Genomic DNA, 27,902 nt, shown 5'->3' with positions numbered 1-27,902 from the left:
TGTGTGTCTGTGTGTGGTGTGTCTGTGTGTGGTGTGTCTGTGTGTGGTGTGTGTGTCTGTGTGTGGTGTGTGTATGTGTATGGTGTGTCTGTGGTGTGTGTGTATGTGTGTGGTGTGTGTGTATGTGTGGGGGGGTGTGGGGGTGTGTGTGGGGGGGGTGTGGGGGGGGTGTGGGGGTGTGTGTCTGTGTGTGTGTGCGCGTATGTGCGCGTATGTGTGCGTATGTGTGCGTATGTATGTGTGTGTATGTATGTATGTGTGTGGTGTGTGTGTGGTGTGTGTGTGGTGTGTGTGTGGTTGTGGGGTGTGTGGGGTGTGTGTGTGGGGTGTGTGTGTGGGGTGTGGTGTGTGCTGTGTGTGTGGGTGGGTGTGTGTGGGTGGGTGTGTGTATGTATATGTGTGGTGTGTGGTATGTGTGTGTGTGGTGTGGTGTATGTGTGTGGGGTGTGTGTGTGGGGTGTGTGTGTGGGGTGTGTGTGTGGGGTGTGGTGTGTGGTGTACGTGTGTGGTGTACGTGTGTGGTGTACGTGTGTGGTGTACGTGTGTGGTGTACGTGTGTGGTGTGTGTGTGGTGTGTGTCTGTGTGTGTGTCTGTGTGTGGTGTGTGTGTCTGTGTGTGGTGTGTGTGTGTGTATGTATGTGTGTGTATGTGTGTGGGGGGTGTGTGTAGGGGGTGTGTGGGGGGGGTGTGTGGGGGGGGTGTGTGGGGGGGGTGTGTGGGGGGTGTGTGGGGGGTGTGTGTGTGTGGGGGGTGTGTGTGTGGGGGGTGTGTGTGTGGGGGGTGTGTGTGCGGTGCATGGGGGTGTGTGTGCGGTGCATGGGGGTGTGTGTGTGGTACATGGGGGTGTGTGGGTGGGTGTGTGTGGGTGGGTGTGGGTGGGTGTGTGTATGTATATGTGGTGTGTGGGGTGTGTGTGTGTGGTGTGTGTGTGTGTGGGGTGTGTGTGGGGTGTGTGTGGGGTGTGTGTGTGGGGTGTGTGTGTGGGGTGTGTGGTGTGTGTGTGTGTGTGGTGTGTGGGTGGTGTGTGGGTGGTGTGTGGGGGTGTGTGTGTATATGTGTGTATGTGTGTATGTATGTGTGTGTGGTGTGTGAGTGTGTGGGTGTGTGGTGTGTGTGGTGTGTGTGGGTGTGTGTGTGTATATATGTGTGTGTGTGGTGTGTGGGTGTGTGTGTGTATATATGTGTGTGTGGTGTGTGTGGAGGTGTGTGTGTGTATATGTGTGTGTGTGTGTGTGGTGTGTGTGTGTGGTGTGTGGGTGTGTGTGTGTGTATATATGTGTGTGTGGTGTGTGTGGAGGTGTGTGTGTGTATATATGTGTGTGTGTGGTGTGTGTGTGGGTGTGTGGGTGTGTGTGGGTGTGTGTGGGGGGTGTGTGTGTGTATGTGTGTATGTATGTGGGTGTGTGGGTGTGTGGGTGTGTGTGTGTGTCTGTGTGTGTGTCTGTGTATGTGTGTGTGGTGTGTGGGGGTGTGTGTGTATGTATGTGTGTGTGTGGTGTGTGTGGTGTGTGGGTGTGTGGGTGTGTGGGTGTGTGTGGTGTTTGTGGTGTGTGGGTGTGTGTGGTGTGTGGGTGTGTGTGTGTGGGGGATGTGTGTGTGTGTGGTGTGTGGGGGTGTGTGTGGGTGTGTGGGGGTGTGTGTGTGGTGTGTGGGTGTGTGTGTGTCTGTGTGTGTATGTGTGTATGTATGTGTGTGTGTGGTGTGTGTGTGGTGTGTGTGTGGTGTGTGTGTGGTGTGTGTGGGGGGGGTGTGTGTGTGTCTGTGTGTATGTGTGTGTATGTGTGTGTGGGGGTGTATGTGTGGTGTGTGGGGGTGTGTGTGGTGTGTGTGTGGTGTGTGGGGGTGTGTGTGTGTCTGTGTGTGTGTATGTGTGTATGTATGTGTGTATGTATGTGTGTGTGTGGTGTGTGGGTGGTGTGTGGGGGTGTGTGTGTGTCTGTGTGTGTGTATGTGTGTATGTATGTGTGTGTGTGGTGTGTGGGGGTGTGTGTGTGTGTATGTGTGTATGTATGTGTGTGTGTGGTGTGTGGGGGTGTGTGTGGTGTGTGTGTGTGGTGTGTGTGTGTGGGGGGGTGTGTGTCTGTGTGTATGTGTGTGTGTGGGTGTGTGTGGGTGTATGTGTGGTGTGTGGTGTGTAGGGGTGTGTGTGGTGTGTGTGTGGTGTGTGGGGGTGTGTGTGTGTCTCTGTGTGTATGTGTGAATGTATGTGTGTATGTATGTGTGTGTGTGGTGTGTGGGTGGTGTGTGGGGGTGTGTGTGTGTGTGTGTGTGTGTAGGCAATAACAGTACAGTGGGGAGGAGCATCTCCTGGGTCCGAGAGCTCCAAAGGGCAGGAGCACCTTGCAGTCATCTTGACCCTGGGGACTTACCTATTGCTGGCAGACGCTGGGAGCAGTTCTGTGAGGTATGCAAAGTAGGCAGGTTCTACATGACTAAACATCTGCTTATTTAGGCTGTGTTTGAAACAATTGGATGTATAAACAAAGTTTGAAGCCAGTGGGCTTTATGCACTAACAGGTTTCAGCCTAGAGTGAAAAAAATAACCTAGGGACTGTCTTTGGCTCATTTATATAGTAACGAGACAGAACAGAGTACATCGTAACTTAGATTTCTTGTCAGCAGTGTACAAGACCACAAACAGCCTATTTGCTTATTATAACAGTTGCCTCTTCATTAAGAGTCCTTATCTGTATCAATGACATACCTCCAAGGAGTATAGTCATTGTAAATACAGCCGATTGCCATACAGATTATTCTAGCATAGAGGAGTTTCATAGACAACAGCCTATCTTGTAACAGACCATAAGCATAGATTTCCAATCTACACAGGGGTGACAATTTCAAAAGAAACACTTCCCCTCCAACGTTCCTATATGATACTCGATTCTCAACCGATATGCTATTTGCTAATCAGGGATAACTTTTACCATAAGAATGTTGCCTTTTTTTTTTTTTTTTTTTTTTTTTTTTGAGACGGAGTCTCGCTCTGTCACCCAGGCTGGAGTGCAGTGGCCGGATCTCAGCTCACTGCAAGCTCCGCCTCCCGAGTTCACGCCATTCTCCGGCCTCAGCCTCCCAAGCAGCTGGGACTACAGGCGCCCGCCACCTCGCCCGGCTAGTTTTTTTGTATTTAATAGAGATGGGGTTTCACCGTGTTTGCCAGGATGGTCTCGATCTCCTGACCTCGTGATCCGCCCGTCTCGGCCTCCCAAAGTGCTGGGATTACAGACTTGAGCCACCGCGCCCGGCCAGAATGTTGCCTTTTAACACAACTGATATTCCACCTTAACAGAACCTAGAAATTTACCAAGATCGATTGACAAGGCCATTGACCCAGACGGAAAGAGTTCAGACCTATCATTGATGATCTATCAGAAAGGAGCTTCTATCACATCACAGGAATTTTCTAGGATGTCAGCTTTGGATGAATTGGCATTGCTGTGTGGTTTGATTGTCTGATTCCACATCTATTTTTTAGATCTCCTATTTCTGGTGCCTCAAAATCCCTTTTCTCTGAAGTCTGCCTTCCTTGGAGAAGCAAGATGGCAGAATCGAATTCTACTGACTTTGACCTGCTGTGGTATCTGGAGAATCTCAGTGACAAGGAATTTCAGAGTTTTAAGAAGTATCTGGCACGCAAGATTCTGGATTTCAAACTGCCACAGGTTCCACTGATTAATTTAAGGGCGACAAAAGAAGAACTGGCTAACTTGTTGCCAATCTCTTATGAGGGACAGCATATATGGAATATGCTATACAGCATATTTCTAATGATGCGTAAGGAAGATCATTGTATGAAGATCATTGGCAGACGAAACCGTGAGTGGGGTCATGAGAAGGGTGGGTAGAAATCGGGGCACTTCACAGGAAGCTGGGTGTTGGGCCTTTTTTTTTTTTTTTTAATAGGTTTTTAGGAAACAGGTGGTATTGGATTACATGAGTAAGTTCTTTGGTAGTGATTTCTAAAATTTTGGTGCCCCCACCACCCGATCGGTGCACACTGTCCCCAGTGTGTAGTCTTTTATCCCTCACCTCCCTCTCACACTTGCCACTGAGTCCCTGCAGTCCAATGTATCATTCTTATGCCTTTGCATCCTCTTAACTTAGCTCCCACTCATAAGAACATACAATGTTTGGTTTTCCATCCCTGAGTTACTTCACTTAGAATAATGGTCTCCAGTCCCATCCAGGTTGCTGCAAATGCCATTATTTCATTTCTTTTTATGACTGAGTAGTGTGTGGTGTGTGTGTGTGTGTGTGTGTGTGTGTGTGTGTGTGTGTGCACAATTTCTTTATCCACTTGCTGATTGATGGACATTTGGGCTGGTTCCATATTTTTGCAATCGCGAATTGTGCCACTATAAACGTGTGTGCACATGTCTGTCTTGTTTAATGACTTCTTTTCCTCTGGGTAGATACCCAGTAGTAGGATTACTGGATCAAATGGTTAGTTTTCCTTTTAGTTCTTTAAGGAATATCCACACTGGTTTTCATAGCAGTTGACATTCCCACCAGCAGTGTAAAAGTGTTCCCTTTTACCACGTCCACACCAACATCTATCTTTTTAATTTTTTTTTTATCATGGCCATTGTTGCAGGAGTAAGGTGGGATTGCATTGTGGTTTTGATTTGCATTTCCCTGATCATTAGTGATGTTGGGCATTTTTTTCATATTCATTTTTCAAGGACTATCAGATATTGGCCATTTGTGTATCTTCTTTTGAGAAGCGTCTATTCGTGTCCTTAGTCTACTTGCTGATGGAATTGTTTAGCTTGGTGGTTTTGATACATGACTTTTCCATCCCCAAAGAACTGGAAGTCACGTGAGGACCAGGGATGGATTGGACGAGGGTCGTGTTCTATCTTGTGGCTTTCTGATTCTACCTTTATTTTCTATTATGCTAACCAGCTTATATGAAAGTAGCCAGCCAAAGGATTAGACTCAAAGTACTTAGCTAGAGCAGATTTCCCAGCATGGAGCTCTGTCCTAGAACCATAAGATCCAGCTGTAGAATTGTGGGGGGCTCTGTGTGAAGATCATGGAGAGTTACCGCCCCGGGTAAACTCCTACTGTAAGATCCAGCTACAGAAATGTAGGGGGCTCTGTGTAAAGATCATGCAGAGTAGTATTTGGGAGGTTGAGGCTGGTGGATTACCTGAAGTCAGGAGTTCGAAACCAGCCTGACCAATATGGTGAAACCCCTGTCTCTACTAAAAATACAAAAATTAGCCGGGCGTGGTGGCACATGCCTGTAATCCCAGCTACTCGGGAGGCTGAGGCAGGAGAATTGCTTGAACCTGGAACCTGGGAGGCAGAGGTTGCAGTGAGCTGAGATCACACCATTGCACTCCAGCCTGGGCGACAGAGCAAGATTCCGTCTCAGAAAAACAAAAAACAGGCTCTCTGTTGCCCATGCTGGAGTGCAGTGGTGCAATCATAGCTCACTGTAGCCTTGAATCCTGGGCTCGAGCAATCTTCCTGCCTCAGCCTCTGGAGTAGCTGGGATGACAGGTGCACACCACCAGGCCTGGACATAACTGACTTTAAATACCAGGCTTTTTTGTCATGTCTTTTCTATCCATTTTATTTACATATCTATTTATATTTATATCTTAATGTATATTTATATGTTTATAGAAATATACATACATGTTTATAGAAATATATATACATATATACATACATGTTTATAGTTATATGTTTATATTTATATATTTTATATGTAAATTATATGTATATATATTTATATAGATATAAAATATATAAATATATACACATATAAATATATATAATTTTTTGAGTCTCGCTCTGTCGCCCAGGCTGGAGTGCAGTGGCCTGATCTCAGTTCACTGCAACCTCTACCTCCTGGGTTCAAGCAATTCTCCTGCCTCAGCCTCCCGAGTAGCTGGGATTACAGGCACCCACCACCACACCCCGCTAACTTTTTGTATTTCTAGTAGAGATGGGGTTTCACCATGTTGACCAGACTGATCTCGAACTCCTGACCCCATGAGCCACTGTGCCTGGGCCTATCCATTGTATATCCTCTAGCCATCTAGAAAGACTCATAGGGACCAGCCAGGCAAGTACTGAAAATGTACAAAGTAGCTGCCCAGCTCTAGGTAAAATATATGTTCAGGTTTACTACTGTCCCTTAATTGGTCATATGGAGAAAAATATTTCAGGTTGTCTCCAGTTATAGCCTAAAACAAATGATTGAACATCTACTAAACTGCTGTCGATATTTGAAAATGGTACTGAGGCCCCAGGACTACCAGCCCTTCTGATGTGATGAGAAACCAGAGATCTGGAGTGTCTGCCTCTTTTTAACATTTAATGGTTGGCAGCTATTTCAAATTAAAACATGGCTTGAAATTTAAGTAAAACCATCTCGTGGACCAGGTCCAGGTTTGGTCCCAGATTTAAACCTCCAGCACAAAATGAGAAGGTACAGAGTCTGAGGCAGAATCCGGTGAGCAGTAGGGAAACTTGGCTAGCATACTTCACTCACCCACCTTATTTGAAAGCTGAAAACTGCTTTTCACATCTTCTCCCATATAAATTTACAACCAGAAAAAATCTATTACATAGCATACAGTATTCAAAAAGTACAAAAAAAGAAACTAAAGTCACCTGGAATCCCACAACCTTGAGCTATACCTAACGTTAATAGCTATCTCCTTCAGGAACTTTCAAGTCAGACAGATAAAACTGTGTAAAAATAGTCAGGCCAGGTGCAGTGATTCACACTTGTACTTCGGGAGGCCGAGACAAGTGGATTGCTTGAGGCTGGGAGTTTGAGACCAGCCTTGCCAACATGGCGAGACCCTGTCTCTACAAATAAAATTTAAAAATAGCCAGGTATGGCGTGTGCCTGTAATCCCAGCTAGTTGGGAGGCTGAAGTGGAACAACTGTTTGAACCTGGGAGGCAGAGGCTGTGGTGAGACATGATTGCGCCATTGCACTCTAGCCTGGATGACAAAGCGAGACCCTGTATCCAAAAAAAAAAAAGTCACACCCTATACTATACTTAGGCCCATTTTGATTTATCAAATTTTCACCTAAGCATTTTTGGATAAGGTTAAAAACATCTTAAGCCATCCCCATTCTGGGGTTCCTGCAGAAGGAGTAAGGATTTATCAGTTTTCATGGGTATCCGTCCAAGGTTTTTACAAGTGAGTTATATCAGCATATCTAGATAGGAGAACAATTGGAATGGAAGAAGTAATCTATAAAGTCCATTGAAGGTCAAAGGCATGTTGAAAACTTATTAAAATGGTAGAGGATGACCAGGCGCGGTGGCTCACACCTGTAATCCCAGCACTTTGAGAGGCCAAGGCGGGCGGATCACCTGAGGTCACAAGTTCGAGACCAGCCTGGCCAACATGGTGAAACTCCGTCTATACTGAAAATAGAAAAATTAGCCCAGCATGGTGGGAACCTTAACAGGTGGAAAGTTTAGCAAGGTTTGTTTTGCATAGTGTATATTTTAAGTTACAGACCATCCATCTGATTCTTATACTCTATATACATAATATATGGGGATATATATGTAATATATTATGAAACTTATAAAATTATTACCTCCTAATTCCAAAAGCTGGGTTATATGTACGTATGCTTCTATTCGGTTTTTATTTTACTTTTGACAAATAGTTATGCGTAATTATAAGGGACAATGTGATGTTTAGATATGCTTCCATTATGGAATGTGGACATGAAGCTAACAAATCTATTGTCTCACATACTTATTCTCGTGTGTGTGTGTGTGTGTGTGTGTGTGTAACTGGAAAGCTTCTGAATGGCAAAGGAAATGAGTGAAGAGACCCCTGGACTAGGAGAATATATATTTGTAAACTCTGTATGATACGGAACTATATCCAAAATATATAAGGAACTCAATAACAAGAAAACGGATAACCCAATCAATAAATTGGCCAAAAACAAACAAACAAAAAACACCTAAATAGACATCTTCCAAAGATTTTTTTCTTGATGATAAATCATGGTTTATAATCACGAACCATACTCACCACCATCATCATCATGGTTTTCTACTTTGAATCTCAATTTTTTATTGTATACTGAACATCATATATAAAGACAGTAAGGAGAAAGTCCTGTCTCGGCCAGTCTGTTGGGATGTGATGAATCAGAACTGGGCAGCCCTGGTGTCTTGAGGGTGGGATCAGGCCCGTTTATCCATCAGGCTCATCTCCACGGCAAGGAGCTAGCGTGTCACATTCTAGTACATTCAGGTCCACCACACCAGCCCTGCTGCAGCTGTTAATCGTTGGCTTTTATTTATCCCATCAAACTTCTTCCAGGCTGCCTGGCTCCCTCTTCTGCCTGCCCTTACCCAGGGATAAAAACATTTTCAGGTACCTGCTCACCGAGGAAGAAGTCATCTTCTAGGAATTCACTTATTTGGATCATTTCTGTATCATACCTCTACGATAGCTTTATACTTATGTCTTAACATTTTTGTTTTTGCAGTGGGACTGTAATCTTGTGTATTCTCAAGAAATAAGACTCCCTTTTACGATACATTTTAACTTTATTCCATATATCATTTCAATCTTAAGTAGTTCATTAAATGATCTGGATTTAAGTAATGAGATATGCATAAACAAGAAAACAGAAGGAAAGATGAACGTGTAACTCATGACTGACAGGCCAAGATGTAATAAGTAGATACTCTGAGCTGAATACATACCAGGAAACAGTCCCTGAGCTCGAGTTATTGTCTCAAAGGAAAAACTGGGTGTGAAACGAAACATTATAATTGAAGGCTACGTAAAATGCTAGGGAACCCCCAAAAAGGAAAGAAATATGTTCTTGATGCCAACATATGAGAGGGAAGCCCTTGCAGGATAAAGAGCAATGCTCAAACAGATCTGTCGACCCCATTGTATGGGTTAAATAGGTTTTGTTCAAACTTTTTCCTTTAAAGCAACATGGGCTAGGCGCAGTGGCTCATGCCTGTAATCCCAGAACATTGGGAGGCCAAGGCAGGTGGATCACCTGAGGTCAGGAGTTCGAGACCAGCCTTGCTAACATGGCAAAACCCTGTCTTTACTAAAAATACAAAAAATTAGCCAGGCATGGTGGTGCGTACCTGTAATCCCAGCTACTCAGGAGGCTGAGGCAGGAGAATCACTTGAACTCAGGAGGTGGAGGCTGTGGTGAGCTCAGATCGTGCCACTGCACTCCAGCCTGGGCAATAAGAGCAAAACTCCATCTCAAAAACAAATCAACATGATAGTAAATATCTTTGTACCTATATCTTTGTGATATAGTAAGTAAAAAATTTCTACTACATTTTGTATCCTGTAAACACGAAAAGAAGCTAAAACTGTTCTTACATCTTGAACTTTTATCTTTGTTCTATTTTCTGCCCCGTACTCGCTGGATTAGGCAATCAGGAGGCATGCAAGGCTCTCATGAGGAGAAAAATCACGCTGCGATGGGAAAATCACACTTTTGGAGAATTTCATTATAAATTTTTTTGTAACGTTGCATCAGATGTGTTTTACGTACTTCAATTAGCCTATGATTCTACCAGCTGTTATTCAGCCAACGATCTCAATGTGTTCCTGATGGGAGATAGAGCATCTGGAAAAACTGTGACTATAAACCTGGCTGTGATGAAGTGGATCAACGGCGAGATGTGGCAGAACATGATCTCGTACGTCGTTCACCTCACTTCTCACGAAATAAACCAGATGACCGACAGCAGCTTGGCTGAGCTGATCGCCAAGGACTGGCCTGACGGCCAGGCTCCCATTGCAGACATCCTGTCTGATCCCAAGAAACTCCTTTTCATCCTGGAGGACGTGGACAACCTAAGGTTCGAGTTAAATGTCAATGAACATGCTTTGTGTAGTAACAGCACCCAGAAAGTTCCAATTCCAATTCTCCTGGTCAGTTTGCTGAAGAGACAAATGGCCCCAGGTTGCTGGTTCCTCATCTCCTCAAGGCCCACGAGGGAGGAAAACATCAAAATGTTCTTGAAAACCACAGACTGCTACGTGACCTTGCAGTTCTCGAATGAGAAGAGGGAGCTATATTTTCACTCTTTCTTTAACGACCGTCAGAGGGCGTCGACAGCCCTCATGCTTGTACATGACGATGAAATACTCACGGGTCTGTGCCGGGTCGCCATCCTATGCTGGATCACATGTACTGTCCTGAATCGGCAGATGGACAAGGGGCACGACCCCCAGCACTGCTGCGAAACACCCACGGATCTACATGCCCACTTTCTTGCTGATGCGTTGACATCAAAGGCTGGACTCACTGCCAATCAGTATCACCTAGGTCTCCTAAGACGGCTGTGTTTGCTGGCCGCAGGAGGACTGTTTCTGAGCACCCTCAATTTCAGTGCTGAAGACCTCAGATGTGTTGGGTTTACCGAGGTTGATTTCTCTGTGTTGCAGGCCGTGAATATTCTGTTGCCGAGCAGCACTCATAAAGACCGTTACAAGTTCATACACTTGAACGTCCAGGAGTTTTGTGCAGCCATTGCATTTCTGATGGCGGTACCCAACTGTCTGATCCCCTCAGGCAGCAGAGGGTATAAAGAGAAGAGAGAACAATACTGTAACTTTAATCAAGTGTTTACTTTCATTTTTGGTCTTCTCAATGAAAACAGGAGAAAGATTCTTGAGACAACCTTTGGCTACCAGCTACCCATGGTAGAGAGCTTCAGGAGGTACTCGGTGGAATACATGAAACATTTGGGCCGAGACCAGCAAAAGTTGACGCACCACGGGTCTTTGTTCTACTGTCTCTTTGAGAATCAGGAAGAAGAATTTGTGAAGAAGGTTGCGAACACTCTCAAGGAGGTTACCCTTTACCTTCAATCAAACAAGGATATGATGGTCTCATTATACTGTCTCGAGTACTGCTGTCACCTGAGGACATTTAAGTTGAGTGTTCAGCGCATCTTTGAATACAAAGAGCCACTTGTAAGGCCAACTGCTAGGTGAGTCTTTAAAAAATAAATCCTCTTTTCTGTCTTCGTAAGACCTGCCCATAATTCTAGAGCTTGTTGACCAGAACAAGACAAACTCGGGGCCATGAAGAACTTAATTTCCAGTCGAGCTTCTAATTAGACCAGTGACTTAAATCTCTCTGCTTCTATTTAAACTCAAACTTTGAGTTAAGCCTCGGCACTGTTGACATTTTGGGCCAGCCGTTCTTTTGTGGTGGGGGTCTATCTTGCGCATTGTAAGTGGTTTAGCAGTATCTCTGGTCTCTCCTGTGGCCAGTAGGGTCCCTTTTTCCCCACTTGTGACAGCAACAAAAATCTATATCACCAAATGTCTGCTGAGGGGCAGAACTGCCTCACTGCAAACCAGTGGTTTAACCTAATTTCTTCAGATCTGTTGTAGAGATTAAACAGAAATAAACCTTGTATTTTTACATTATAGGAATGTTCATGATAACACAAAACATGCAACATTGATTTTTAATATTGAAGTTTTAAAATATTCTCGCATTTAAAGGCCCTGCACTCAGATGTATCTTACCTGAATATGGAATCACCAACTACTTTAGTGGATCTGAATGTTGTTTTTTCATGCTCGACCCTACTTTATTTCTTGCTGCCTGGTATTAAGTCTGGGTCAGACAACAGACACTCTCAAAAGATACTTTAATTTACGTGTTTTACAAATTGCTGGAGTTGAATCGATTCCATCGGAAAACTCAATTTTTCTTCTCTGTAGTCAAATGAAGAGCCTCGTCTACTGGAGAGAGATCTGTTCTCTTTTTTGTACAATGGACACCCTCTGGGAGCTGCATCTTTTTGACAGTGACCTTAATGATATTTCGGAAAGGATTCTGTCTAAAGCCCTGGAGCATTCTAGCTGTAAACTTCGTACACTCAAGTAAGTACTCTATCAACTTCTGCCTTAGAGGTTCCCCCAGGAATAACGGTGATCTTTTTCTTTCTCTGGGAGAAGATAATATACAAAACACACTTTCAGGTCAGGCTCATCAGGGCCTAGGCTCCTTCTGTACTTCTCAACCATCTTTAGTGTGTCTATGATAAAGATGACCTTGGGCCACAATGGCGTCTGAGGTCCCAGTCGTCGTGGCTGCCTTCAAGGCAGGAAGCAACAGAAGGGAGAAGGAAAGGTTGATCTAGAAGCTTCAGGAGCTTCCTTGATGGAGCCTTTTCCAAACTCTTGCATCACTTCTGCTCACATCTCATTGACCTGTTTACCTTGTCCTCACACAGCTTCATAGAACTACAAAGGTGGACTGGGAAAGTAGTCCCTTGCAATCAGGAAGAAATAGTAACAACTGGATTTATCCTAAGGAAGAAAGCAAAAATGGGTCAGGCTAGGAGTCTAGCAGTTTCTTTCCTAGGGAATGCATTAGAATCAGGTGAAAAACAGCTGTACTTGCCTAAACAGTCATTGGGAAAATTGAGTATTTATCTGAGTTTATAATAGCGCTATAGGAAATGTCACTAAACTATTCAGTGCACATCAACATATATGATCTTAGGATTCTGGAAGCCCAGGAGTTGGCTTTATTTTCATTCAAGAAGAATGCATACTTTGGGGTGCTTACCTAAGCACTAGGATATATCGATGGGGAAAAAAGACAAATTTCCTTGCTTGCTATCTGATGAGACAGAATATAGGCAGACATAAGTACATGCGTTTTAAAGTATTTTAGGGTAATGATGTTATGGGGAAAAGAATGGCAAGGTCAGCGTGCATAAGTGGGTATTTAGGGGTATGGGAGGGTACAAGCCGTAGTAATAAGTTCCACAGAGAAAGTGAGATTTGAGCAAGGACTTGAATGAGGTGAAAGAATGAGCCACATAAACTGTTGGTCATCCCCTGGGAGGGGTGGGGATCCATGAAACGAAGGCTTTGTGTTCAGAGACCTACGTGGTTAGACCAGTGTGAGGCAGGAAGGGTATGACGGAAATGGCTCACAGGTATGTACGTCATGATCACGGTGTTGTACATCAGTGTCGGGACTGGGTTTTCTGGAGTGAGGTGAGTTTTGAGGGGTTTTGAGCAGAGATGCCATAATTTAGCTTGTATTTTAAGAAGCTCATTCTGGATGCTGTGTTTAAAAATGACCAATCAGGGACCGTAGGACAGAATCTGAAAGTTCAGAGGAGGCTCCTTTTCTTGGTGTTTGCCAGGTGCGAATCCATGGTGCCTCCGAGGGTATGAATAGTAGAGGTTGGTGAGGTGCCAGCTCCGGGGCGTATGTTGACAAAGGATAATTCCTTGATTAAATCTAGACTAGGAGATAGAAGAGTTGCCCCAAGATCTTTGTTTTGGAAACTGCCACATGAGAATTGCCGCTGAGATGGGAAGCGATGGCGGGAGCAAGAATTTGAGGAAGGTCAGTCTAAAGTTGTTTGAGCTAAAGTTGCGATGTCTATTAGGTGTCCAAAGAGCAGTGTGGAATGTTTCTGAACTGAAGGTAAAATGTGGGTGTCATTCGTATATACATGTGTATAACACAAATGTATATTTAAAGCCAAGGACTGAGTTCACCAAGGATAGGAATGTTGCTCAGGAAGCAAAACGATCCCAAGACTGTTGCCCAGAGTTCTCCAACATGAAGTGGTTGGGGAGAAAAGCACAAACTAGCGAAGGCCTTTGAGGGAGTCATTAGGCTAGAAGGAAAAGTAAAGGGCGTGTGGTATCCTCGGATCCCAGTGAGGCACATTTACTAACGAAGGAAAGGTCAACTGTGTCAGATGGCGGTCCTTATTCAAGGAGACTGAAGACTGAGAATTGACCAATGACATGAGCAAGGTGGAAGTCATTGTTGGCCAACAACAGTTCTGGAAGGGTGGTGAGAGCTGGAAAGCCTACTTGAAAATGGAGAGGAGAACTGAAGAATTTTAGGCCAGGTGCAGTGACTTACCCCTGTAATCCCAGCACTTTGAGAGGCTGAGGCGGGTGGATCACTTGAGGTCGGGAGTTCTAGACCAGCCTGGTCAACATGGTGAAACCCCGTCTCTACTAAAAATACAAAAAAGCCAGGTGTGGTGGCATGCAACTGTAATCCCAGCTACTTGGGAGGCTGAGGCAGGAGAATCGCTTGAACCCGGGAGGCGGAGTTTCCAGTGAGCTGAGATTGCACCACTGAACTCCAGCCTGGGCAACAGAGTGAGACTCCTTTTTGTGTGTGTGTGTGTGTGTGTGTGTGTGTGTGTGTGCACGCGTGCGTGTGCGTGTGGGTGTGTGTTTTAAAAAACCTTAAACAGTTTTGTTGCAACACAGGGCAAAGACATGGGAGAGAAGTTGTTTGTGTAAAATGGGGATCAAGAGAATCGCTGGGTAAAGGACTCTGGAAATACAGCAACATGGAAAACATCCGGTCTTCCACCAAGTAACCACATAGTCTGGGAAGTAAATTAAAAGGGCTGCCCGTGTGTTCTACGTCTGGATTTACCATAGGATCCTCAATCCTCAGTTATTCCTCCAAGGGTTGGCCAGCTTCCACATTTCCCTTCCTGTCTGTCTCCTTTAATGTTGAGTTGGAGATTCCTAACTCTTTTCTCTAGCTGGCCCTTAGAGACAATGACCAAAGCTGTTGCCCTGATGTCCTGCTTCAACTCCAAGGGAGTGATGAAAAACCTTCCGGGGTGGGGAGTGAGGACCAGTGGTGGTGGTGGGACTCGAGGACAACTTCTTTTTCCTCAGTGAAACTGTGAATTGTTATTTGTTATTTTTTTGAGTCAGAGTCTTGCTCTGACTCTTCAAACGATTCTTCTGCCTCAGTCTCCCGAGTAGCTGGGATGACAGTTGCGTGTCACCACGCCTGGCTAACTTTTGTATTTTTAATAGAAACAGGGTTTCACTATGTTAGCCAGGATGGTCTCGATTTCTTGACCTTGTGATCCGCCTGTCGCAGCCTCCCAAAGTGCTGGGATTACAGGCGTGAGCCACCCTACCCAGCCATGAATTATTTTTTTAACTTTAGGTTCAGTGGTACATGTGCAAGCTTGTTTATACAGGTAAACTTGGGTCACAGGTTTGACATACGTATTTTGTATATAAACTGTAAGACTGTATGCCCAGGTACTAAGCCTAGTACCTATTTTTTTTTCTGATCCTCTCCCTCCTCCCCTCAAGTAGACCCCAGTATCTGTTGTTCCCCTCTTCAGGTCCATGAGTTCTCATCATTTAGCTCCCTCTTACAAGTGAGAACATGCAGTATTTGGTTTTCTGTTCCTGTGTTAGTTTGCTAAGGATAAGGGCCTCCAACTCCATCCATATTCCTGCCCTCCCCCCCGCCCCGCAGGAAAAAAACACCAAAAACATGCCCTCGTTCTTTTTGATGGCTGCATAGTATTCCATGGTATGTATGTATCACATCTATCCAATCTTGTTGATAGGTATTAGGTTGATTGCATGTCTTTGCTATTGTGAATAGTGCTGCATTGAACATTCATGTGCATGTATCTTTTTGGTAGAATAATTTATATTCCTTTCAGTATACACCCAGTAATGGGATTGCTGGGTCAAATGGTAGGTCTGCTTTTAGCTCTTTGAGGAACCACCGCACTGCTTTCCACAATGGTTGAATTAATTTACACTCCCACCAACAATGGGAACATCCTTGCCAGCATCTGTTTTATTTATATAACACACACACACACGCACACACACACACACACACACACACATATATATATATATATATTTTTTTTTTTTTTTTTTTTTTGAGGTGGAGTCTTGATCTGTCACCCAGGCTAGGGTGCAGTGGCACGATCTCGACTCACTGGTCCTTCGCCTCACAGGTTCAAGTGATTCTTCTGCCTCAGCCTCCTGAGTAGCTGGGGTTAATGACATGCACCACCAAGCAGCTTAATTTTTTGTATTTTTGGTGGAGATGGGGTTTTGCCATGTTGGCCAAGCTGGTTTTAAACTCCTGACCTCAAGTGATCCGCCCACGTTGGCCTCCCAAAGGGCTGGGATTACAAGCATGAGCCTCCACGCTCGGCCTGTTATTTTTTGATTCTTAAATAGTAGCCGTTCTGGCTGGTGTAAGATGGTATCTCATGATTTTGATTTGCATTTCTCTAATCAGTGATATCGAGTTCTTTTTCATATGCCTGTTGTCTGCATGTATGTCACCTTCTGAAAACTGTTACCTTCTTTGCCCACTTTTAAAGGAGGTTATTTTTTTCTTGTAAATTTAAGTTCCTTATAGATGTGGGTATTAGACCTTTGTCAGATGCATTCTTTGCAAAGGTTTTCTCCCATTCTGTAGGTTGTCTGTTTACTCTGATAGTTTCTTTTGCTGTGCATAAACACTTTTGTTTAATTACATTCCATTTATCAATTTTTGCTTTTGTTGCAATTGTTCTTGGCATCTTCATGTCGAAATATTTGCCCATTCCTATGTCCAGAATGGTATTGCCTAGTTTTTTATTTTTTGTTTTTTTGGTTTTTTTTGTAACAATCTTGCTGTGTTCCCCAGTGCAGTGGCATGATCTCGGCTCACTGCAACCTCTGCCTCCCAGGTTCAAGCGATTCTCCTGCCTCAGCCTCCTGAGTAGTTGGGACTACAGGCACCCACCACCATGCCCAGCTAATTTTTGTGTTTTTAGTAGAGAGAGCATTTCACTATGTTGGCCAGGCTGGTCTTCAACTCCTGACCTTGTGATCCGCCCACCTGAGCCTCCCAAAGTGCTGGGATTACAGGCATGAGTCACTGTGCCCGGCCCCTCCCAGGTTTTAATAGTTTTGCATTTCATTTTGTCTTTAATCCATCTTGAGTTGGTTTTTGTAGGTGGTGTGAAGAAGGCATTCAGTTTCAGTCTTCTGCATATGACTAGCCAGTTATCCCAGCACCATTTGTTGAAAAGGGAGTCTTCTCTCCATTGTTTTTCTTTTGTCAACTTTGTTGAAGATCAGACTGTTGTAGTTGTGTGGCCTCATTTCTGGGCTCTCTATTCTGTTCCACTGGTCTATGTATCTGTTTTTGTACCAGTACCATGCTGTTTTGGTTATCATAACCCTATAGTATAGTTGGAAATCAGTTAGCGTGATGCCTCCAGCTTTGTTCTTTTTGCTTAGGATTGATTGCTTTGGCTATTGGGGCTCTTTTTTGGTTCTATGTGAACTTTAAATAGTTTTTTCTAGTTCTGTGAAGAATACCATTGGTAATTTGATAGGAATAGCATTGAATCTGTAAATTGCTTTGGGTAGTATGGCCATTTTAACAATATTGATTCTTCTCTCCATGAGCATGGAATATTTTTTTCCGTTGTTTGTGTCATCTGATCTCTTTGAGCAGTGTTTTGTAATTCTCCTTTTGATCTTTTACCTCTCTAGTTAGCTGTATTCCTAGGTATTTTTTGTGAGGCAATTGTGGATAGAATTACACTTCTGATTTGGCTCTCAGCTTGGCTGTCTTTGGTGTTTAGGAATGCTAGTGATTTTTGTACATTGATTTTATTTTTCTCTTTTTGTATCCTGAAACTTTTGCAGTTTATCAGCTGAAGAAGATTTGGGGCCTAGACTATGGGGTTTTCTGGATATGGAATCATGTCATCTGCAAACAGGGATAGTTTGACTTCTTCTCTTCGTATTTGGATGCCATTTATTTCCTCCTCTTGCCTGATTGCTCTGGCTAGGACTGCTGAAACTGAAAATTTTACATGTGGTTGATCCTGTGGCTATATCAGCCATCAGCATATTTTGGCTTTTGCTCTCAGTATAGAAAAACATGGTTAAACTTGTGCATGTGGATGTATCTTAGTATCTTTGTGCATGTGGATGTATTCTTAGTATCCACTTGTGGGTCCTGCTTAAGAAAGGTCATGAGGTGAACACACTGTAAAGACCCAGGGGATTGCTTCAAAGTCAACAAGCTGACCTTGGAATTAGCAATAGTCTTCTGACCTGACTAAAAATTTAAGATAGGGAGCCACGTGTGAGGACATAATCCACTGAGAATCTTTGTTACAGAATGAAGTGAGGCAGGCAGGAGAAATTGCGGAGAAGATGTTTGAACCTTCACTGGTGCTTTCCTGCTATTTTGTCTTCCACAGGTTGTCCTATATCTCGACTGCTTCTGGTTTTGAAGACTTACTCAAGGCTTTGGCTCGTAACCGGAGCCTGATACACCTGAGCCTCAACTGTACGTCCATTTCCTTAAATATGTTTTCACTTCTGCGTGAGATCCTGGACAAGTCCACATGCCAAATACGTCATCTGAGGTGAGTCGTTGCTCGGCTGAAAGCTCAGTGCATGTGAGGGGAATGGCTGGGTATTGGTGGATAGAGGTGCCCCTTCAATAACACTACCTGCTCCTACTTTTTTCATGTCATTCATTCCTCAATTTTTTTTTTAGCACGTGATTTATTTCTCTCACCAACATTATTCCTGTCTTTTGAGTTGAATTTCTACATTGATATTTCATATAACGTGGCTTCTCCCTCCCTTGACTGATATTTCTCTAATGATCTAATTCCTCTGGTCATTCTGAAGTACAGACTACTAGTCAAACCCTAAAACACTGTCCAGTGGAAATTATTCAAGCCACAGACTGAAATTTTCCAGTAGCCACATTAAAAAGTAAAAGGAAGCAACTAATTTTCTTTTGTTGTTGTTGTTGTTGTTGTTGTTGTCGTTTGAGATGGAGTTTCACCCCTGTTGCCCAAGCTAGAGTGCAATGTTGGGATCTCAGCTCACCGCAACCTCTGACTCCCAGGTTCAAGTGATTCTCCTGCCTCAGCCTCCCAAGTAGCTGGGATTACAGGCATGTGCCACCATGCCCAGCTAATTTTGTATTTTTAGTAGAGACAGGGTTTCTCCATGTTGGTCAGGCTGGTCTCGAACTCCTGACCTCAGATGATCCACAGGCCTCAGCCTCCCAAAGTGCTGAGATTATAGGCGTGAGCCACCGTGCCCAGCCTTGAAACTAATTTTAACAGTATTTTAACCAAGCATATCAAATTATATCCATATGTCATTACTATAAAAAGCTATTGATGTGATTTTGTATTCCTTCTTGTATAAAGGCTGCAGAACCCAGTATTTCAGAGAACATCACCACTCAGGCACATTATCATCAGAATTGTTTGACCTCCATATTGATTTCATAAAATTTACAATTGAGAGAACTAATTCACATGCCCATGTCCTAAACATACTTAAGTCTTCCAATAATTTGGAATCAACCTTTAAATTTAAACTAGCCAAGCCTGGCAGCTCACGCCTGTAATCTCAGCACTTTGGGAGGCAGAGGGAGTGGATCACTTGAGGTGAGGAATTCGAGAGTTCGAGACCAGCCTGGCCAACACAGTGAAACCCTGCCTCTACTAAAAATACAAAAATTAGCCAGGTATGGTGGCAGGTGCCTGTAATCCCAGCTACTCAAGAGGGTGAGGCAAGAGAATCGCTTGAACCCGGGAGGCGGGGGTTGCAGTGAGCTGAGATGGCGCCACTGCATTTCAGCCTGGGCAACAAGAGCAAAACTCTATCTCAATAAATAAATAAATAATAAATACCAATGTAAATGTAGTAAAACTAACACTCCAGTGCCTCAGTCATGCTAGCCATGCTTTGAGTGCTCAGTAGCTCTATTTGCTAGTGACTCAATATTGGATAATGCCACTTGCTAGACCTCATCTCCAATAAGTGCATTTCGCTTGTACTCTCAATTTCAAGTACCTCATGCTCTAACAGCACCTCCTGTATTCTCAAGCTACTTTGTCTTATAAGCAAATCTTCCCACCCTTTAATCCTACTGGGTCCTTCAGCCATTTGAGCAGCAGCTTCTCACCCTTTCACCTCCCTCATCCCTTTCTTTTTGTTTTTTTTGTTTTGTTTTGTTTTTGTTTTTGTCTTGAGATGGAGTTTCACTCTTTTTGCCCTGGCTGGAGCACAGTGGTGTGATCTCAGCTCACTGAAACCTCCACCTCCCAGGTTTAAGCGATTTTCCTGCCTCAGCCTCCCGAGTAGCTGGGATTACAGGCGCTTGCCACCACATACAGCCACTTTTTGTGTTTGTGGTAGAGATGGGGTTTCACCGTGTTGGCCAGGCTGGTCTCGAACTCCTGAGCTCAAGTGATCCACCCACCTCAGCCTCCCAAAGTGCTGGAAGCCACTGTACCCAGCTCCTCACTTTCTTTCTGACATATTTCAGATTCCATGGTTCTTGAGAGTCATTGCCTTCCATCTCACTCGGCATCCTTTCTCCGTATCACATTCTCCCAGCTAAATGCCAACTCTCTTGCCACTTTGTAGGTAGCTTCTCCCCTACCTCAATGCCTCCCCGCCCCAAACTCCTTTCACCTTGGAACACATTTCCTCTTGGCCTTTGGTTTCTCCCAAACCTTGATTGTTCCTCCTCAGTTGTCTTTGCTTGTTTTTCATCTTCCTGGACTCTTATCTTTGGGGTATTTCCAAGTGGTTCTAAATGTCTTCTCTATACCCCTTCTATGCGTTCTTATTCATGGCATTAAGTAGCCTCTATGTGATGAAGACTCTCAGGTACTTATTTATAAACATTTCTCCTGGATTCAGACTCAATGAAGTACTTACAGAGATATCAACTTTGATATTTATTTATCAGACGAAGTCTTGCTGTCGCCCAGGCTGGAGTGCAGTGGGGCCATCTCGGCTCACTTCAACCTCCGCCTCCTGGGTTCAAGCAATTTTTGTGCCTCACCCTCCCCAGTAGCTGGGACCACAGGGGTGCACCACCACACCCCGCTAACTTTTGTATTTTTAGTAGAGACAGGGTTTTGCCACGTCGGCCAGGCTGGTCTCAAACTCCGACCTCACGTGATCTGCCCACCTCAGCCTCTTACTTTGATATTTAAACAGGCATTTCAAATACAGATTTTCTTGTGGCTTGGCTTAGACAACTTTTCTAGGTCTATTGTTAGAGTAGATCCATCTGACTCCTTCCTGCTTCCTTTACTGCTAAGCATGGTAGACCAGCCCATCTCCCACCTACCTGCAGTACTTCAGAACTTCCTACCTGTCCATACCTTTGCTTGCTACATGGAAAAGAGAGTGGAGAAGGGCAACTTTCATCTAGTTTGTATTGTTTTGTTTTGGGGGGGTGTGTGTCTGTGTTTGAAGCAAAACATAGGTTTATTTTTTGATATAGCAGCTTTACTACAAGGGTAGACTAACTCTTTTTAGTTTATTTAACTTTTAGCTTCAGGGATACATGTTTAGGTTTGTTATGTAGGTAAACTTGTGGCATGGGAGTTTGGTGTGCAGATTATTTCATCACCTACAAACTAAGCCTAGTACCTCATAGATATTTTTTCTGATCCTCTCCCTCCTCTGAATCTCAGCCCTCTAGTCGGCCCCAGTGTGTGTTGTTCCCCTCTATGTGTCCATGTGTTCTCATCATTTAGCTCCCATCTATAAGTGAGAACATGTGGTATTTGGTTTTCTGTCCTTGCCTTAGTTTGCTAAGGATAATGGCAATTTAAGTCAGATCTTATGACTCTGTCCTTTAATCTTCAAACCCTCAATGGCTTCCACTTTCATTCAAAATAGAATACACAGGTCAGCGCGATGGCTCACGCCTGTAATCCCAACACTTTGGGAGGCCGATGCGGGCAGATCACCTGAGGTCAGGAATTCGAGACCAGCCTGGCCAACATGGCAAAACCTCGTCTCTACTAAAAATACAAAATTATCCAAGCGTGGTGGTGCATGCCTACTAGGGAGGCTCAGGCAGGAGAATTGCTTGAACCCAAGAGGCAGAGGTTGTGGCGAGCCAAGATCATACCATTGTACTCCAGCCTGAGTGACAAGAGCAAAACTGTCTCAAAAAATAATACAGAATATACCATTTCACGCTGGGTGGCCCTGGCTAACCCTGTCCCCATCTCCTGTTTATGTACCATGCTGTGGCTGCACTGTTTGTGGTAGATGTTTAAAACACCAAACCTACTCCTGCTTCACACTCTTCCCACTCATTTCCTCTAACAGAAATTCTCTTGTCCTAGAGGTTCAGAGCTTGCCCTCTTCTCTCAAGTTTCTGCTAAAATTCTACGTTATTTAAGTCAGATCTTGTGACTCTTCTGTCCTCGAATCTTCAAACCCCCAATGGCTTCCATTTTCATTCAAAATGGAATACGCAGGCCAGGTACGATGGCTCAGTGAGAGAGGAGTTCAGACTTCTCTCAGTGGTTGCCCCGTAAGGAAGCAGAATACATCCTTTTCTTCCTCTGACCTACTCTGATTTACTTTCTATAAAGAACTGATCATCTGCTAGGCACATTATACGTTCAGCCCTGTCTTTACAGTGCTGGAATTCCATCGTATTTCTTCCAGTTCTCTGCTGTATCCCAGGAACTTCGTACAATGCCTGAAACATGGTAGACAATATTAGTTGAATGATGGTTAGCAAAGTCCTCATTAAAGAAGAGAACATTGAGTGACAAGTTGAAGGAAGCGAGACAGCAAACCATGCAGCTATCTGGGGAAAGATCATTTATTTTTATTTTACTTATTTTTTCTCTTTTTTTTTTTTTTTTTTTTAAGAGGTGGGTCTTGCTGTGTTATCCAAGCTGAAGTACATTGGTATGATCATAGTTCACTGCAGCCTCGAACTCCCGAGTTCAACAGATCCTCCCACCTCAGTCTCCCAAGTAGCTGGGACTGCAGTCATGCGCACCACCACTCCTGGATAATTTAAGGGAAAAAAAAAATTTTTTTTTTTTTTGAAAGAGGGTCCCACGGGGAAAATCACTAAGCGGAGATGAGGGTACTAGACACTGAAGCAAAAATGTGCTTGTGGACTTGAGGGAGAGTGAGGAGATCAGGGAGGATGGTACGGAATGAGTAACAAATAGTTAGGCCGGGTGCAGTGGCTCACGCCTGTAATCCCAGCACTTTGGGAGGCCGAGGAGGGCGGATCCCCTGATGCTGGGAGTTCAAGACCAGCCTGACCAGCATGGTGAAACCAGATCTCTACTAAAAATATAAAAATTAGCCGGGCGTGGTGATGTGTGCCTGTAATCCCAGCTACTCGGGAGGCTGAGGCAGGAGAATCGCTTAAACCCGGGAGGCAGAGGTTGTAGTGAGCCAAGATCATGCCATTGCATTCCAGCCTGGGTTGTATCTGTGCATCTCAAAAAAAAAAAAAAAGGTAGACAGATAGTTGAGAGCCGGAGCATGTGGGGCACCAAGGTTAGGCAGAAAAAACATCAGAAGTCCTTGTAAATGTGACGGTAAGTTGAGGGTCTCGATCAGATTTCTAAATGTGATCGTACCCACATCCCGTGGTCAGGGGAACTGCTTGATCCCTGAGGTACCATTCTGAACCATCACCCTGGAAGCCACGTGGAGACGAATGCAGAAGGGGAAGGAACTGCCTACTCACAGCCCTTCTTGAATCCGTAACCTCGCCCAAATTTGAACTCTGAGAAGTGGCGTGGGGAGACGAAGGTTAGAAGCAGAGGGATCTATTTATTTCCAAGTAGATATCCTCTCACTTCGTTGGGTCTGATTTTTTTTTTTTTTTTTAAATTTAAAAGAGGGGATGGCTTAAACAGGGGAGCCACTTTTCATCTCCGGATTCCTCTTACAGCTTGATGAAATGTGACTTGCGAGCCAGCGAATGCGGAGAAATCGCCTCGCTCCTTGTCAACGGCGGGAGTCTGAGAAAACTGACTTTAACCAACAATCCGCTGAGGAACGACGGGGTGAACATACTGTGCAATGCCTTGCTTCATCCCAACTGCACTCTTACATCACTGGCGTAAGTTGGCTTAGACAAGCTGACCACGTAGCAGCTCAGATTGACTTGACTATCTAAACACACGATCAAAGAACGGTGGCAGGGAAAGGGACAGGAAAGCAGACAAAAGCACGGTCTTTGGAGTTCAGTAGGTCTGGGTTCATACTCTGGGTTGACAGCTGATTTGTGGAACGTTGGCAGAAATGTTTCTGGATTTTTTTTCAGTTTGAATTTCTCAATCTGGACAGTGGGGTCATAACACGACCAAATGTACATCTTTGGAGAGAGAGTTAAAAATGGTGGTCACAGCCGGGCATAGTGGCTCATGCCTGTAATCCCAGCAGTTTGGGAGGCCAAGGCGGGCGGATCACGAGGTCAGGAGTTCAAGACCAGCCTGGCCAACACAGTGAAACCCTGTCTCTACTAAAAATAAAAAATTTAGCTGGGCGTGGTGACGGGCGCCTGTAGTCCAAGCTACTTGAGAGGCTGAGGCAGGAGACTTGCTTGAACCCGGGAGGCGGAGGTTGCAGTGAGCCAAGATGGCGCCTGGACTCCAGCCTGGGTGACAGAGCGAAACTCTGTCTCAAAAAAAAAAAAAAAGGTCACCACATTCCAAACACAGCACCTAGGCCATAGCAACTGACTAAGAGCAGGGAACCTATATTGTTCTCACAATGAACACGTGAACTGGGTGTCGTGTGGGATGAGATGTAACTGAGAACACAAGGACGAAAGCAAAGGAAAGGTGTGGTGCTAGATTGCCTTGAAATAGGATTTTTTTTTTCCCCTGAGTCTCCTTTCAAGAAGGTGGAAGACAGGCTGTTCCTGTATCTATACCTCCTGTGGGTTACTCCTAGGTAAGTTCGGTCTCTGCTCTGGGAAAGTTGCTAGAAAGGCAGTCTCAAGCCTGTAATCCCAGCACTTTGGGAGGTCGAGATGGGCGGATCACGAGGTCAGGAGATCAAGACCATCCTGGCTAACACGGTGAAACCCCGTCTCTACTAAAAAAAAAAAAAAAAAAAGGCAGTCTTCCATAAGGTTGGGGCGCAGCAAACACAATGAAAGACAGCAAAAAAGTGGCAACACTGAGGCATAAAGGTACAAAAATGAAGGGTGGAGATCTGTAAAACATGGTCAGAAAACAAAACGGAGTAAGCAGTTCAGTGTATTTAAGGACACAATTCCCCATTCACAATTCCAAATTCCAAAAAGATAAGAACGCAGTAGGTCATCTTTTGTTTTTGTTCTGCCCTTTTTTGGCCCCCCTTTATCTTGGCCCCCTTTAGCCCCTTTTTAGGACTTGCTAGATTCCAAAACACACAAACTGATATAATATTCTTTGTATATTTCCTGTAAAAATACTTGTTTGATTGCGGGGTAACACCACAAACTCCTGTTCATATTATATAATATCACATTATATATGTTTTTATCTTCTTTTTCTAATTTTTTTTGAGACAGAGTCCCAGCCATATTTTTAAAATCTCAAATTGTTCTAGGATCTATCTGGCCCCAGATGAATGCAGTAAGTAATTGTCAATATGAGCTAATTTTGTTGTAAAAGATCTCATGAAAAGGACAGATCATTGGTTCAATAATCAGACTCCAAGTAGGTATTTTTTTTTTCATGTCATATCTACAAGTTTTTTGTTTCCTGCTAGATTTTGTCTTTTTTTAATTACTGGCTCCAGGTATAATTTACATATCAGAAAATTCATCCACTTACAGTACACATTTCATGTTTTTTTAATGTGTGTTTAGAGTTGTACAATACTACGATACAACTTTTAGAACATTTTTATCACCTTAGATTGTTGGGTGTGGAGTTTTTCATAGTTCATACCTGTATTTAAAATAATCCCGATATACTAAGCAAAAACTGTTTGTTTTGGTAACATATTTTAAGTAGGCAAGGAATTTCTAAGCCTAAACATGAAAGAAATCAGTAGTCTGAGGAAAATGCCTGTAAAAGGCCAAATTTATGGTCGTGACCAAATCTGACAGCTGGAAAATAGTATGCAAATGAGTTGGTAGTACTGGTCTCTACGAGGACAACAGGGAAACTTCTCCAGCTCATTCTTAGTCTTAACTTGTACATATTAATTTAAGCACACATCAGTATACAAAGGAAAACATAGCTCATTTCACTTGTCAAACCCAAATTAATAGAATTACATAAACATTTTCCAATCATTTTAAAGCACAAAAACCGTTCCAAGCTTGCAGCTATGCAAAAGCAGGAAGGGACCAGCTTTGCTCTGCTGCCAACCTCTGGTCTAGTCTACCCTGTTCCCATACCAGAGCCAAGATTCAGTATTTCCAACAAATCAATTGGTTATTTTCAATTTTTTTTTTTTTTTTTTTTTTTTTTTTTTTTTTTTTTTTTGAGACAGAGTTGCCCAGGCTGGAGTACAGTGGTGAGATCTTGGCTCACTTCAACCTCCGTGTCTCCAGTTCAAACAATTCTCCTGCCTCAGCCTCCCGAGCAGTTGGGACTACAGGCGTGCGCCACCACGCTGGCTGATTTTTGTATTTTTAGCAGAGACAGGGTTTCACCATGTTGACCAGGCTAGTCTTGAACTCCTGACTTCAGGTGATCCTCCCATCTCCCCCTCCTTAGGTGCCAGGATAACAGGCATGAACCACCGTGCCTGGCCTATTTCCAACTTTTTAGCCCATCCCCTGTTTAGAAAAAAGTGCAGCTCCCTGACAGTGCAGTATTCCCAGGGCAAACAGAAAACGGTTTAAAAAAAGTAGAGGATTGGCTGGGTATGGTGTCTCACACCTATAATTCCAGCACTTTGGGAGGCCAAAGCAGGTGGATCACTTGAGCCCAGGAGTTCAAGACCAGCCTGGGCAACACAGTGAGACCCCCATCTCTATTTAAAAAATTATTTAAAAATAAATAATGGAAAAAAATAGAAGCTGGAAATCCAGATTAGGATTGAATAAACTTCCATGTATTGGCACCAAGCTAAACCTGGACAGACAAAACGGGATACCACAAAATGGGCTTACAAAAGGGCTTCTGCTGTGTTGTCTGTCTTTACTTTTTCCTAGTTTAAAAAATCTTCAACAGTTCCTATATTCACTTATAAATAACAAAGTAACTCTTTCATTGTGAGTTTTTAAACTGAAAAATCAGGCCGGGCACGGTGGCTCAAGCCTGTAATCCCAGCACTTTGGGAGGCCGAGACGGGCGGATCACGAGGTCAGGAGATCGAGACCATCCTGGCTAACACGGTGAAACCCCGTCTCTACTAAAAAATACAAAAATCTAGCCGGGCGAGGTGGCGGGCGCCTGTAGTCCCAGCTACTCGGGAGGCTGAGGCAGGAGAATGGCGTAAACCTGGGAGGCGGAGCTTGCAGTGAGCTGAGATCCGGCCACTGTACTCCAGCCTGGGCGACAGAGCGAGACTGTCTCAAAAAAAAAAAAAAAAAAAAAAAACTGAAAAATCTTAGGATTCAATTGATCCAAATATACTTTATCAAACAATGGAAGACTCCAAGTTCTAGAAGTAACTTCTATAAGGTTATTCCATTAGTGGAAGTTGGAGTTCGATTTTTCTCATGGCCTGTTCTGCATTATCCATTCTATATGTTGACCTCTGCACTCTTTGGGGTACTGTTAATCTCCTTTTCCAAATAAGAAAGTCATTGGTAGAGATTTTGGGCGATGGTAGCAGAGGGCATCGAGGCGCTCGTGGGCGTGGGGTGGGTGGTCTCAGATGCTCCCTGTCTGGCGCTCACACTGCGTTACTGACTCACTCTCCTGTGTGTGTGTGTGTGGTCCCCACGCAGGTTGGTCTTCTGCTGTCTCACTGAACAATGCTGCAGCTCCCTGGGAAGGGTGCTTCTGCTCGGCCGAACTCTGAAACAACTGGACCTGTGTGTGAATCACTTACAAAACTACGGAGTGTTGCATGTGACGTTTCCCTTGGTATTTCCAACCTGTCAGTTAAAGGAGCTGTAGTAAGTCTCCCACAGTTGTCCTGGATGACCGTGTTTCTGCTGCAGTAAGGCCTTGGGTGGTGGGGTTGGTGACAGGGATAAGATTCCAATGATGGCATCATGGGTGAGAGGGGTACGGGAGCACGGGCTCTCCAAGATAGGCGACATGAAAGCACGCTGAGATTCGTTGGCGACACCTTTTAGCTCAGAAGGAGCAGAGTTCACAAAATCTCT

The 27,902-nt window shown here is 44.1% G+C and overlaps 1 protein-coding gene across 1 annotated transcript in view; it reads left to right on the top strand.

Moving 5' to 3' along the window:
- LOC105488143 (NLR family pyrin domain containing 11) overlaps nucleotides 1-27,902 on the top strand; it is a 38,269-nt gene that overhangs the window by 3,420 nt on the left and 6,947 nt on the right. The window contains exons 2-7 of the mRNA XM_011751975.2: nucleotides 3,480-3,820; nucleotides 9,420-10,989; nucleotides 11,735-11,896; nucleotides 18,055-18,222; nucleotides 23,568-23,738; nucleotides 27,519-27,689. Of these exons, the coding sequence (XP_011750277.2) occupies nucleotides 3,544-3,820; nucleotides 9,420-10,989; nucleotides 11,735-11,896; nucleotides 18,055-18,222; nucleotides 23,568-23,738; nucleotides 27,519-27,689 (2,519 nt within the window). The 5' untranslated portion in view covers nucleotides 3,480-3,543. The remainder of the gene's footprint in view (nucleotides 1-3,479; nucleotides 3,821-9,419; nucleotides 10,990-11,734; nucleotides 11,897-18,054; nucleotides 18,223-23,567; nucleotides 23,739-27,518; nucleotides 27,690-27,902) is intronic.

Source organism: Macaca nemestrina, chromosome 20 (assembly GCF_043159975.1).
Source record: "Macaca nemestrina isolate mMacNem1 chromosome 20, mMacNem.hap1, whole genome shotgun sequence".
In the NCBI taxonomy this organism is placed as follows: Eukaryota; Metazoa; Chordata; class Mammalia; order Primates; family Cercopithecidae; genus Macaca; species Macaca nemestrina.
Note: the sequence above shows the minus strand (reverse complement) of the source record. Positions and strands in the feature narration are given on the sequence as shown.